Genomic DNA, 14,382 nt, shown 5'->3' on the forward strand with positions numbered 1-14,382 from the left:
CGAGTTAAGTGCATTTTCTGGTAACAGTGAAGGTCGAGAGTGAGCGGAATGGGGGTTGGAGTTGGTCTGTTCAGTTACAGCTGTCTGAGCAGAATAATTTCCGTACTTTAGAAACATGGCAAATTACATTTCATTAAAGATGGCTTTGCAACAAACTACACGAGCGAGTGGTTCATATATCTTTTCATCAAGTCGTACAGTATATATTTTGCTTAGCATAGAAGGATAAATGCATTTGTTGGTTGTTTCGAGAGTTAATCACAGACATAGTTGTGTATCAGTTACATGCACAACAACTGACATTATACTTTTGTATCATGGTAATACACAACATTCAATGTATGTTACAACGGGGAAATCGCTCAGGAGACATCAGGGTGGAGAGCGGGGTGGTTGACGGGGGACTCCTCCTTGGTGGTGCTTGGGGAAGTACAGTGTGAAGGAGAGTGGGCATCATGGCAAAGGTAAGGTGAGCATCATCCGATTTTAAAGAAGAGGGCTCCAGCGAGAAATATTCCACTACAATGGAAAACCAAGCCAGCAGGGGAGGGCCTGATAGAAAAAGGGAAGGGTGTGTCGTGGCGTGTGGTTTTGTTTCGGGATCGCATGTAGGAAATAATATGGCCGATTGTTCGTACAACCACATTTCTCCCCTACATATAAGCTCGATTTGGGCGAGACCGGAGTATTCACACGGTTGGATTTGGGGGAGCCCGCTGGAACCCGTTGATGTCCGAACAAGTCCGAACATATGAGGAAGAAATGAGTTTCGACCTTAGAGACAATTTTAATTGTTTCTTTGATTCATTTATATGCATTGTAGCCCGTGGCAACGCACGGGCGTTCTACTAGTAAAAGTATTGGGGACGACCATAACACTCCATGACCCATTGAAGTCCTGTTTGCTGAGGCAATCTATATATTTTGTTCATGTACCGCTCAACATAGAGGTTACCTAGGTTTCCCATGATAGCAGCCTGCTTCCCAAGTTCAGCTAGAACTTTCAATCCCTCCTGGCCCTTTTTGGCCACTTCTTCCATCCTTGAATCCATCTACATAGGAACATAAAGATGTTAAAATACAATCATGGTTCCATCATGGTCAACAACTTAAGAAATAATTTTAACAATATGTATACTGCTGGAAACATAAACAAATATTGTTCACAACACAATCATGTCGCGACAAATGAAATAAATATGGTTCATAACATAAGCAAGCATGGTTCTAGAACATAAGCAAATATGGTTCACAACATAAGCAAATATGGTCTACAACAAAACACATTTGTTCCACAAGACCACGACATAACCAAATATAGTTCTAGAACATAAGCCTACACGTGCTTCAACATCTCCCTCTCATGCTCCCTCTTCAGATAATCAAGCCTCCCTTCTTTTGTTTCAAGAGCATTGAAGATTTCCCTAAAGTCAGGCTTCACCATAAGAGTGAGCGTTGTGTGCATGAGAGCAGTTTCTTCTTTGACACCACATTCTTTCACCATCTTCATGACCTCCGAAATGGTAGGGACATGGTTGGTCGGCGCCGATGATGCCTCCACACTTGAGGTTATCTTGTCGACTCCGCTTTCTATCTTCTGACATGTCTGCTTGTAAAACCGTAAGAAGGGACTCTTTTCATCCTTCTCCTCATTTACATTAGAGGGTTGCTTGCGCTTCTTGCTTGCACTTGGTTTCTTCATGGAGGACAATTTTATTTCAGCATTATCTTCTGGTTTCTCCAAAAGAACTGCATTGTCATCACTTGATTCATCGGAGGAAATATCTCCAGTGACATGTACATTCTGAAATATGACATGCAAATCTTCAAGGTGCTTTGGTCCGTGCTTTTTAAACTTCAAATGGTTGCATTTCTTTTTTGTCCTCTCCTGGCATCTCTGAAATAACTAGTAAGCGTGTACGTGCAATGCACGTATCGATCAAAGCAACCTATAAAATCCATGTGGGTATTGGATTCTGAACTCATATTGAAATTAATTAACTTTCATATATCGGAAGCTCTCCTGGGTGAAATGAAGCTTACTGTATACTACTTCCTCTGGTCACAAATATAAGATGTTTTAAGTATTTTAGTATACACTACATACATAACGAAATGAGTGAAACACACTAAAACATGTCTATATACATCTGATTCAACAAAAATTAGAACATCTTATATTTGTGAATGGAGGAAGTACAAAGCGTGTACAAGTGTTGTCTCGATCAAAGTAGACTATGAAATTCATGTGAGTATTGAAATATGAATTCATATTTCTGAAATTTTATGTGGGGTGGGGGTGGGGGATAGAATATATGTAGTGTGTAATGATCCCCACGTCTCTCATGGTCAAGTTTAATATAAACCCCATCACTTATCTTTTGATGATGTTATGTGAAGTTCTAATGTACAAGGAAATCCCAAACCAAGAAATCAAAGTCGTATAGTAAAGAATGCAATGTCTCTCATGGTCAAATTTAATTCGTTTCCTCTTGGGTTTGGCCTACATGTTATCTTCAGAAGTTGAATTCCTGGACTGGACTACAACGCCTCATGTGGGAGTCACAATGAGACAGAAGAGTCCAACGGTGGTCATGAATATTTTTCCCCCATTCTGAGTTGCGACATTCATGAACAAAAATGAATGGGATTTAACATTTCTGTATGAAATACATGGTATGCAAAATTAGTTCCGTAGAGATTAAACATGGAATATATTTGTCATCTCAACACCCACGCTGTGAGGAAAAGTGTGTTCTAGAATCGCAAATTGTACAATTATGTGAAAAGGCATGAGTAGATCACATGCTAGAATAATCATTGTTTCGCAGAGCTAACCAGGAAAAAGAAAGCTACACAAAATTTAGGAAGACCAAAGCCACACAAAAGACATCTCTAATGAGATGAATATACCCACAAGAAAAAAATATTATATCATTATCATGATGGATACATAAGTAATTTTAAAGGCTAAAAATTCAGGAAATACATAATGTCATTAACTATCAATAGAGATTCCATTTGCAGCAACCTCATGTCAGTTACCTCGCAGATAAGACATGTCACATCATGTTGCAAAGAGCACCATCAGTCATCACACCATTGAACTACAACTTTGGAGCTTGGGAAACGATGCTTCTATTGCATTTGTTTCGCCGTCTCCTAAGAAAAAAGAGGAGCTAGAAACAACATAACTTCTTTTACAGTTTCAGCCAAAAAATTGTAAGCAAGACCTTTAATTTATCCCAGATTAAAAGGCAAAATTCAATGTCTTTCTTTTCTTGACATACACCCCATCAATGAAACATATCTCAGATTAATTCAGGAGCTATTATCAATATGGACGCAAGCCCTAACAACAAAAGAAAAAAGGCACATCTAGATGTGCTTTAGCAAAACTGAAGAAAAAAATAGCTGCTGCAGTTAATTGTCCAAATGCATCTATGCATGGAATAGGAAACAAATTTAATTAGCAAATTGACTACTCATTTAGCCTATGCAAGAAGCATACCTAAACACTATGTGCAGACATGGTGAGAGATGCTGCTACATGTCACGGCTGTAGACCACAAAACAGCTAGTCATTCGTATTTATTGTAGAGATTCGCAAGTCTAGGCTACGATAAAATTCTAGGTAACCAGGGTACCACTGTCATACTTGTCATTTGGATCAAGATGGTTGTTATACATCTCTAAAGTCGTCAGTCCATCAGTAATAATCAGTAAAGAACAAATCATGTAAGGCTTTATTTATAAGGAAGGCACATAACTGTTTATAGAAAAATCAACCTGGGCAACGTTGTGCCAGTATCGTCAGGGCCTCAAAATTATGCCTGAAGGATAGCCACGGAGCGGAGGGCCAGAGCAGAGTGCAGGAGTATCAGCTGTAGGGGTGTGGCAAATGCATCCATATGACAGCAGCCAAGTGTTGAAGCTGCGGACGGCGACGACATCCTGCACTCCAAGAGAGGCCGGTGAGTAGCAGCTGTCGGTGCCAACTGAATTGCCTCATTTGTGTACAAAAAAGAAAAGGAGAAACTACATCGCTTCACCATCCCCAGCATTGGTGCCAGTCGACCATCGAGTAGCAGCGAGGGTTAGCCGCCTTGACATGGACCTTCTTGTTCACTGGCTTCGACCGCAGCTGCAAACCACCAGAGTGAATTAGAATCCATCATCAAGAAATTTCTTCAGGCATGCAAGAAGAAAGGGTGATCAAATCACGAAAGGGATTCGACCCGTGTGCTAATTTTCTTAGCCGTCGAGAAAGTGAGCGTGGACGATGTTGTCGATGTCCCAAAGAACCAGCTTGTTTCCTCCTGCACAGGGGCGGCCGGCGGCGGCAGCGGCAGCGGCAGCGGCGACCTTCAGCATCACAGCCGCTACGGCGGCACCTGCACATCACCAAAGAGAAACATGAGTATAGATGCTTGTTTGACGCATGGATCGGGTAACAAACTCCCTCGCATGACTGTCCTGATTAGAAACATAGAACAGAAATCAAATGAACAGGAGATCAGAGAGAGAGACCCAAGAACGCAGTCAGGACCAAATTGAGATCCCCTGTAGTGGTCGTTCCTGACGGAGCGGCGAGAAAGATATATTCGGCGGGCAGGCGGACCGCGGACATGTGGCTCAGCTCTACTGGCCGCCGGCTGCAAAAAGGCAGCAGCGTGCTGCTGGTTATGCCTAGTGGCCGTGTGTTGTTCCGGCTTCGTTCAAAGACCTAGAGAACTGGCGACGTGTTTCCGGCGAGCTCCTGAACGGAACAGGGAGGAGCGGCGACCTCCGATTCCTTCGGTCAAGGCAGCGTCGCGTGGGCGTGGAGGGCAAGCGGAGCGGAGGAGCGGTTAGCGATGACTCAATGGAGCGGCGTGCCGCGTGCGTGCCTCCCATGGGGCGCTGGGATAGGGAATTTTGGTAGGGGAAGAATTGATATGGAGGGATTAGCGTGATTGATTTTTTTTTTGAGAAAATTAGCGTGATTGGTGGGATTAGTGGGACGCATGGGTGGAATATTCCTCTACGGGTGGAGTGCGTTCAGCCATATTAAATTGCTAATTGCACATCTGATTGGGATTGAATCAATTGTAACCATTAGATTCTTTTTAGTGGGGCTAATCTAGCGGTGCTAATCAGGCTGGGTACAGTTTCAGGGTGGCTTTAGAAAAGAATTAGTTTGATTGTTTAATAGTAGTATAGATATAGATGGGATAGGGAATTTTGGTAGGGGAAGAATTGATATGGAGGGATTAGCGTGATTGATTTTTTCTTGAGAAAATTAGCGTGATTGGTGGGATTAGTGGGACGCATGGGTGGAATATTCCTCTACGGGTGGAGTGCGTTCAGCCATATTAAATTGCTAATTGCACATCTGACTGGGATTGAATCAATTGTAACCATTAGATTTTTTTTAGTGGGGCTAATCTAGCGGTGCTAATCAGGCTGGGTACAGTTTCAGAGTGGCTTTAGAAAAGAATTAGTTTGATTGTTTAATAGTAGTATAGATAATAAGAATGCAGGTTAGGTACTGCAATCATATAAAGCATGTCAATTAAAAAAATTGCAAACTCTTATCACAAGATGTTCGTCCCACCATTCTTTTGAGCAATCAACGGTCCCCTTTGCATCATTCCATCCAAGTCCAGTAGCTTCATTTTTCAGCTCCATGAACCAAACATACTCATTTTTATTGCATCCCATTTGTTCTTGAATTTATCCTTGGGATACTTCTTTCCCGTTCTTGCTTCCCATTTCTCCAAAACATTTTTCCAGCCCTTCTTGCTTAGATGACCTAATGGTCTATTTCCATTTGAAACCTCTTCTCAATATATCAATGAGTTTTTTCAAATGGGCATCATCCCACACAGCCTTTTCAGTCATACTTCAGTCAATAAAAAAATGACATAGCACTAGATCAATATATATGGTCCAGCAATCAATTGCATAGCAATCTGCAGCAAGCAATCATGCAATGTAGAGCAAAATGCAGCAAGTATTCATCACTGTACAGGAACACACGACAATGTGCAGCGATACTATCAAAATTTCATCGATTTCACATCATATACAACAATATGACAAGCAATATGCATCATCCCATCAAAATTTCATCCACTTTACATCATAAATACACAACAATATGAACGAGCAAAAAAATCAGCCTCTTTCTACTTGTACAGGAGGTGGGAGGGGGTTGGGGAGTGGAAGCAAAGGGGCGCAGTACCTTGCAGAATGGAGGGAGTAGGTTGCGCTGGAGTTGCGGGAGGTGTCGCCGGCGGCTGGGCGCGCGGCGGTGGAGGGCCGGCGGCAGAGGAGGGATGAGGTCGTGGCGGGGAGGGGCCGCGGGGAGGCGAAGGGAGGAGGTCCGGCGGGCAGTGGACGAGGGAGGAGGTCACAGCGGGGAGGCGGCGCGGGAGGCGGCGCCGGTGGCTGGGCGCGCGGCGGTGGAGGGCCGGCGGCGGTGCTGGCGACGGCTAGGAACCCTAGCTGCCGCTCGGGTGGATGGGGAGAACGAGGGGTGGGGCGTGCTGCTGGATGTCTCGCTCGGGAGGAATAGGCCCAATCGTTTTTCACTTGCGAGTGGCAAATGTGGGTAAATACTACTAAACTTCCAGGGGACAGCTAAAAGTGCACGATTGAAGTTGGGGGTTTCGCTGCTGCGAAAATACACTACGGGGAAGCACTAGCTTTTGCAACTTCTGCTTCTCTTTTCTCCCCCTTTGGTTAGCTTATAGCTTCCAAAAGCCAGAAGCTGGCTGCAAAAGCTCAACCAAACACAGCCTAAGCACTCCGATAACTTGTTACTGGTACCAGTGTGTACTGCTTGTATTATGTGCCATAGCAGGGTATTTGCTTGAAGTAAATAGCATAAAACTACTACAATTCGGACTAGGGTTCAAACAACTAACGATATTTTTCGCTGATAACTATCAAGTCAAGGGTCGGCTGTTAAAAAAATAAAATCTTCGTTGTTAAAATTTAAACCGGCCGGTTTATGATAGGTCGGGCCCGTACCTAAACGATCTGTCTATTTGACCGTTAGTTTGACTGTTAACTAACATGTGGATCCCAGATGTCAGTGTCAGGTCCTTTAAAATTTTGAAAAAGCAATCGGGTCCCTCATGTGGTCATGCGCCAGCAGCCATGGCGCCGCCGCGCGAGCTCCCTTCCATCGCGCGGGGTGTAGGTGGCCGACTCCGTCGCCCTGCTGGAGGTCGCCATGGAGAACCCCACCCAGGGACGCCTCCTGCCGGAGTTAGCCGGTCGTGCCACCCGTAGCCGAGACCCACCTCCGCCTGGATCCTGCACGACGGTGGCTGCTGGGGGTTGGCCGGCGGGGCAGTGCCTCTGGCTGGTGACGCCATGGCTCCATGGAGGGTGGCACGTCGGCCGCCATGGCTGCAGGCCGAGGCTGGCGGCGCGTTGGGGAAGAAGAGAGCCACGGTGAGAAGAGGTTTCGGGGAGAGGGGGCAGTAGTGGCGGCGATGAGGTGGAAGGAGAAGCGACCGGCGCAGGTGGAAGGAGAGGCGGCCAGTGCTTCGTCGACCTCGTGTGGAAGAAGAGAGACAGGAGGAGTGAAGAGAATGTGGAAGAGAGCTGACATATGGACCCCACATGTCAGTTAACAGTCAAACAAACGGGCAAACAATCAATTTTCTTACGTGTGGGCCCCAACTGTCATAATCACGATCAATTATAAAGCACGGGATGATTTGGGTTTTTTGAAATAGCCGACCCCTGACTTGGTAGTTACCAGCGGAAAAAAATCAGTAGGTTTTTAAAACCCTAGCCCGACTTATAGTAGTTTTATGCTATTCACCATAACTGCTTGGCCACTCAGATTTATATATGCTCTTTGGTGCAGACAGTTCTTCCACAGCTCAGTTTTTTTTAAGCTGAAGAAGCGAATTGAACGGACAAGTCTCAAGCACGAGGCGATCTAGGATCTCTCCTCTATCCCTTGGGATTTGAGACTGGCTGCGGAGGAGCTTGCACAGCAGCTTCCAAGCCCACCTCGGCTACATACACGCACGAGGTATAGTGTGATCGGAAGTTGACCCCCGCGAATCTCGATGGCCTTGACAATGGCGATTGATTCGTCGGAACTTGACGCCGCGAATCTCGATGGCCTTGACAATGGCGATATTAATTCGTCGGAACCTGCCATATCCGAACTCCCAAGCTCCATCGAGCTCAAGTTGGCCCTCCACCACCCCAATGGCGCACGCCCGGCCCAAGCCAAATCACTCACGCCTACTGGTCCTTCTGCTACTATATAAACACGCACGGCCACCCAAAACCTTGCAACAGTAGCTATAGTGGTACTGGTAGAGTGGTACTAGCTCAGAAAGTTGTAGCAAATCGTGTGTCGTGCCATGTCGCTACGCCGCAGTTCGGCGGCTGCGCTCGCGGCGCTGCTGGCGCTGGCGGTGCTGCTGGGCACGTCGGCGGACGATGGCGGCCAGCCCATCGTGGCGCGCATCAGCAAGGACACCTCCACCCCCACCCCCCTCTACACTATCGCCATCAAGGTCGGCGGGGTGCCGCTCCTGCTCGACCTCGGCGGCCCGATGCTCTGGCTCGCCAACTGCCCCACCCCGCACCGCATCATTCCATGCGTCTCCCACGACTGCGACGAGGTCTCCACTACATACCGCCCGCCTGGCTGCCCGAAGCCCAGCCTTCGCGGAGACGGGCCGTGCGCCTGCCCCGCCTACCCGCGCAACCCGGTCGACGGGCGCTGCCGCTCCGACGACGCCACCACCATCACGCTCGCCGCCAACACCACGGACGGCCAGAACCCGCTCCTCCCCGTCATCTTCCGCGCCGTCGGGTCCTGCGCGCCGGGGGAGCTCCTGGAGTCGCTTCCGGCGGGGGCGGCCGGCGTTGCGGGGCTCTCCAGGCTGCCGCTATCGCTACCGACCCAGTTCGCGTCCTTGCTCAAGGTGGCGAACGAGTTCGCCCTGTGCCTGCCCAGCGGCGGCGACGGCGTGGCAGTCTTCGGTGGCGGCCCGTTCCAGCTCCTGGCCGCGCCGCCCGTGGAGCTCGCCGAGCGGCTTCGCGAGAACCCGCTCCCTCTCCTCAAGCACCCCTACAACGGCGGCTACTACTTCGGCATCACCGGCGTCGCCGTGAACCAGCAGCGCGTGCCGACGCCAGACGGCGTCTTCGACCTCGACGCCGGCAGCGGCACGGGCGGCGCCGTCTTCAGCACCGTCACGCCCTACACGGCGCTCCGCTGGGACATCTACTGGCCGCTCCGCAACGCGTTCGACGTGGCCACGAGTGGTATCGCGCGCGCGGACAAGGTGGCGCAGTTCGACTTGTGCTACCAGGCGTCCGCGCTCACGGTGACCCGGGTGGGCTACGCCGTGGCCAGCATCGAGCTGATGCTGGACGGAGGCCGGAACTGGACGCTGCCCGGTGCCAGCTCGCTCGTGCAGGTGAACGAGCAGACAGTGTGCTTCGCGTTCGTCCAGATTTCGTCGTCCATGCCGGCGGCGATCGACTCGCCGGCGGTTATCCTCGGGGGGCACCAGATGGAGAACAACCTGCTGATGTTCGATCTGGTGAAGGAGACGTTCGCGTTCAGTGGGCTGCTCCTCGGAATCCGCACTACATGCAGCAACTTCAACTTCACCATGGGGAGTTCTTATTAGAAGAGTGTCATGCATGCACTGATCTTGCATGTCTAGCACCACCGCCACCATGTTCATTTGTGCTCGATGTAGACTGGTTAAGGGAAGTACTGTCGTAGTGTTGTGTTCGTAGTAACAAGAATAAAGTTTTATGCTGGTGGCGGTTGCCACATATGTGGTGCTTGTGCTTTTGGGCGTGTTATGCCCTAACAAGTGTTGTGCCATGAATGACTTATGCTTTGATCCCTTCTTGTTGTTCAACCCTTCCACTTGTAGTTATTCTAGGGTTTTCTTCAGTTCCCCAGTCACCAATGAGGGCTGGTGATGCTTAGGTCGTGTACATGTTTTCATGGTGTTTTTTTTTTGTTTGGTCGCGCCTTTTTGTGATTGTTAATTAGCATGGTTCAGAAAGAAAAATGATACCAAATTGATACATTTTTTTAACATGGTACAGAAGCGATCATACGTTCACCCCCATAAATACACGCACACCTACTTTTCTGAGCACCTACGAAAGACTGAGCTGGCACATCATTTTGAGATTTAACAAAGTCAACAAAGACACCTTTGTAGTCGATGGAAACGTCTCCTCCCACTGAACGCACATCACGGGAAGGACTGAAATCTCTACTCCTATAAAAGACTCAGTTGGTGATGATGGTGTGTCTGCCATCCGTCATTTCTGACCATTAGATCTGCATCTAACGGCTCTGAGGTAAGTTGTGGCATTTTTGCAACAATAGCCCACTTCTCTACTCCAATTTGCAGAAAACCCCTTATTATCTTGCAAGCAACCACATCCCTCCCTCACCTCATCAAAACAACCTGAGAAATATATTTGGAGTGAAACATAATATATTTTTAGTGGTATATGTATATCAAAACAAGAGTGTTTTGTTTCAAGTTTGTGAACAAGTACTATTCTACTTTGGATCCGTTGCAATGCACGGGCACATTGCTAGTAAATTCAGAAAAATGCGAGCGCCACTGTCCTTGAAACCATCCAACCACAAGTTGGTTCACCAAATTGATACGTATTGAAGGTAAATTGGCGACATTGTGCAAATATGTCCACTGCGGGATCAAAGGCTTATTTATAAACTCCATGCTATCAAGGTTTTACCAGAATTTTACAAGGATACATGATATGGCCTTACGTGCATTGCGTAGTTTTTTTTAAATGGCCACATCTTTTTGAATTGGGTAAAGGTGGTTCTCGCAACATTACCAAATTAAATATTGAAATGTGTATTTTTATTGCACCCTTTTTAATCAGGACTGTTATTTAAAATTTTAGACGTGAAGTTTATGTAATGGTTTATGAAGTATTAAATATTAATATGGGACATTTGAGAAATCATGTGAATGCTGCTTTAGGGACAGTTTGATATCTTCAGAACTGAACCACGCAATAAAATAGTGTAAATGTAGGTAGGACTCAACAATAGGGAGGGGAACGAATTGAACATGGAGGCATATATATGCACCTGTTTTTTTAATTAGCAATTGCAAAATGGTAGAAAAACCATGAAAGATTTTGATAACAAATTTGCTCAAGTGTTACTCTCGTGTAAAAAAATTGGTGATGAAATGACTTCCGTGGTATTGTTGGAAAAAAATCAGCATTATATAAACCCTATATTGTTATGGAAAAAATGTTTTTCTGCTCAGATTAATACCGGACTTTTCTTGTTGTCAATTTTTTTATACAACTACGCCAATATGGCAAGTTTCTCTGAAAAAGTGTCAGAAGATTTTTTGGCTTTTCTTGAATTGCTAATATTTTCCTCTGGATTTTTTTATCAGGTTCATCTACAACCAGGTGTACCCTGGTATGAGCAATGCTACAGCAACGGAGTATTACGGGACCATTACGGGCTAATCTTGACATGGCAGTTATCTATTGGATTAGGGGGGAGGGGGCCCCACCCGGGTGAAAATCAGGGGGGAGGAGAGATTGTATGGAAAGTCGCGTAATGGTCCCGTGTGTTTAGCATTTTCGACCCTGGTATTTCCCTATTGTCGACAATGATCCTACATGTAACTGGTCAACTGAATTCCAGCAAAAACAACTCAGTAAACTGAGAAATAGGAAGTCAGAGGAGTGTGGAAATATGAAGTGAAATCTGTTTTCATTTCTTAAGGAGAGCTCCATGGGCTTCGCGTCTGTGCCCCTCGCTCAAAGCCTGGGGGCGCAGGGTTTGGAGCCCACCGCAAACGTTCCAGACAGAACCGTCCATGGCGGCTATTTTCTCAAAAAAAAAATACCGTCCATGGCGGCCGGCCAAGAATTGATTAGGACGGTCAAAAGGGACTTTGGGCACACACGTAGCTCCTCAGTAAGTCAACCAGCTACTCCAAGTGCGGTCTCTGTGCGCTGGCGAAGACAGTCAGGATGCGATCGAGGACGATCAAATATCACATGGCTAGTTGACATTTCGATCCGCCACACGTACGAAACATGCAGGTGAACGCAAAGCGTCTCCGGAGAATGCTGGCCTGCAGGGGGGAAGAACGTCTGCTATAAAACGCCACGTTCACATGCGCCAAACACCTCACCACCACCACTACAGGACGGCCCATCTGAGCAGATCTACCGAGGAGGAAGACCGATGGCGCGGCAACTGGTTGCTGCGGTGGCCGCTCTGGTGGCGGTGTGCGCCCTGGCGGCCGCCGCCGGCGTCCAGGCCCAGCCGCCGAGGAAGCTGCCGCCCAACTACCACATGATCAGCCCGGGCAAGTTCGGGCAGAGGAGCCAGCAGCTGTCGTGCAAGGACACCAACGGCAGGAAGGCGGGGTGCATGGGCAAGTGCGACAAGCGCTGCCCCAACCAGTGCATCGTCCTCTGCCCCAGCTGCAAGACATACTGCAGTAAGTTTGAGTATACTTAATTTACCATGCAATGCATGATATCTTTTCTCTTTGTGTGTATGTGGTGTCATTGACTTTAGTTTTGCCGCGTCTGTGGGTTCCAGTGTGCGACTTCTACGCTGGCGTGTCCTGCGGCGACCCGCGCTTCACCGGCGGCGACGGCAACAACTTCTACTTCCACGGCAAGAAGGACCAGGACTTCTGCATCGTCTCCGACGCCGACCTCCACATCAACGCCCACTTCATCGGCAAGCGCAACCCCTCCATGAGCCGCGACTTCACCTGGATCCAGGCCCTCGGCATCCGCTTCGCCCACCACCGTCTCTTCATGGGAGCCCTCAAGACCACCAGCTGGAACGGCGACGTCGACCACCTCGAGATGTCCTTCGACGACGCGGCCATCGAGATCCCGGCCGAGGCCGGCGCGCGGTGGCAGTCGGCCGCCGTGCCAGGGCTGACCCTCACGAGGACTGCGGCCACCAACGGAGTGAGGGTGCACCTGAGGGGCGTGTTCGACATCATGGCCAACGTGGTGCCCATCACCGAGGAGGACTCGCGCATCCACAACTACGGCGTCGCGGGGTCGGGCGACAGCCTCGCGCACCTTGACATCGGGTTCAAGTTCCATGACCTCACCGACGACGTGCACGGCGTGCTCGGCCAGACCTACCGCTCCGACTACGTGAACGAGATGAGCGTGCGCGCCAACATGCCTGTCATGGGTGGTGCGCCAAACTATGTCTCGTCCGACATCTTTGCCGCCGACTGCGCCGTCTCCAGGTTCGGCCGCAACACAGGCATCTCCATGGTCACCAAGTCCGACTGAACTATGCAATAAGTTGCAGACGTGAGCTTTGCAGTCACCTCCACCGCACTACTACACCCCTGATCACAAAATGGCAACAAATTTCTGCTTCGCACAATCAACCAAATTAGTGGTATAATGAGGATGGAAATAAAAATGTAACTGAAGGTCAACCAAAATTTCTGCTTCGTTTCATTTAATTAATATTATTACTCCCTCTGGTCAGGTTTATAGGATGTCAACCATGCACGCTTGCTGGTATATGACATATATTGATTCTTTTATTTTTGCGAAAAGACATATACTGAGTTAATAAGATTCTCTTTCAAATAAAGTTTCGAAACATGTAATATTTCTTGTATATATACCGCATATTTTTATTACACAATCTAGAAATTCAAACATGTGCCCGCCGCGTCGTTCCCATGTCACTACTAGAAAAATGCTTATACATAGAAGTTTACCAATAGCGTTTGTTTGTGCCCCACGCTACTGGTAATTATCAGTAGTGCTGGGCACAAAGAACGTTATTGGTATAGATTAGCAGCATCGCTTGTTTTCTTTGGGCACGCTACTACTACCTCCGTCAGTTGACCCGCGGACAGGTCATACTACTAGCGTGGGTTTGCTAGGACGTGCTAGCACTAGAAACATAGTCGTAGCGTGGGTCGCCACATGCGCTACAACTAACCCAGCCCAGCGAGAGAAGCAACCCAGCCCAGCGAACAACCTCTCCATCGTTCTCTCATTTTCCTCCTCTTCCTCCCGCGAGCCCTCGCCGCCGCCAACAACGACGGGCGAATCCGGCTACTTCCCGCGGCCCTCGCCAGAGAAAAGCACACTCACGAGTTCTCCTGGCGACGACGCTTCCTTCCCTCTGGCCAGATCCTCTCCTCCAGGCTGCAAGCGCTCGCGCGCGACCCTTCCCCGCGGCTAGGGTTTCGGCTGCCTCCAACTCCGGCACGGTGAGCTCTCCTCTTCCCTCGATTCATGCCCTCCTCTCTCCCCGCCCCCTCACTAGTTTCTTCAATTCGGTGCCGCAGCCACCCTCCTCCATGTGTGAGG

General features: G+C 48.4%; 2 protein-coding genes across 2 annotated transcripts; both read left to right on the forward strand.

Moving 5' to 3' along the window:
• Positions 1-8,224: 8,224 nt before the first annotated feature.
• On the forward strand, positions 8,225-9,887 carry LOC123059242 (chitinase CLP-like). The gene has a single exon (XM_044481853.1). It carries the CDS (start codon positions 8,379-8,381, stop codon positions 9,660-9,662), a length of 1,284 nt encoding a protein of 427 aa, XP_044337788.1. The 5' UTR covers positions 8,225-8,378; the 3' UTR covers positions 9,663-9,887.
• Positions 9,888-12,214: 2,327 nt separating this feature from the next.
• On the forward strand, positions 12,215-13,651 carry LOC123059243 (uncharacterized). The gene is made up of 2 exons (XM_044481854.1): positions 12,215-12,512; positions 12,617-13,651. Exons 1-2 carry the CDS (start codon positions 12,254-12,256, stop codon positions 13,336-13,338), a joined length of 981 nt encoding a protein of 326 aa, XP_044337789.1. The 5' UTR covers positions 12,215-12,253; the 3' UTR covers positions 13,339-13,651.
• The last annotated feature ends 731 nt before the right edge of the window (positions 13,652-14,382 follow it).

Source organism: Triticum aestivum, chromosome 3A (genome assembly GCF_018294505.1).
Source record: "Triticum aestivum cultivar Chinese Spring chromosome 3A, IWGSC CS RefSeq v2.1, whole genome shotgun sequence".
Taxonomy (NCBI): domain Eukaryota; kingdom Viridiplantae; phylum Streptophyta; class Magnoliopsida; order Poales; family Poaceae; genus Triticum; species Triticum aestivum.

Coding starts and splice junctions, on each gene's coding strand:
- LOC123059243 (XM_044481854.1), top strand. CDS start 12,254: ATGGCGCGGCAACTGGTTGCTGCGGTGGCCGCTCTGGTGGCGGTGTGC. Junction 12,513..12,616: donor CAGCTGCAAGACATACTGCA/GTAAGTTTGAGT, acceptor TGTGGGTTCCAG/TGTGCGACTTCTACGCTGGC.
- LOC123059242 (XM_044481853.1), top strand. CDS start 8,379: ATGTCGCTACGCCGCAGTTCGGCGGCTGCGCTCGCGGCGCTGCTGGCG.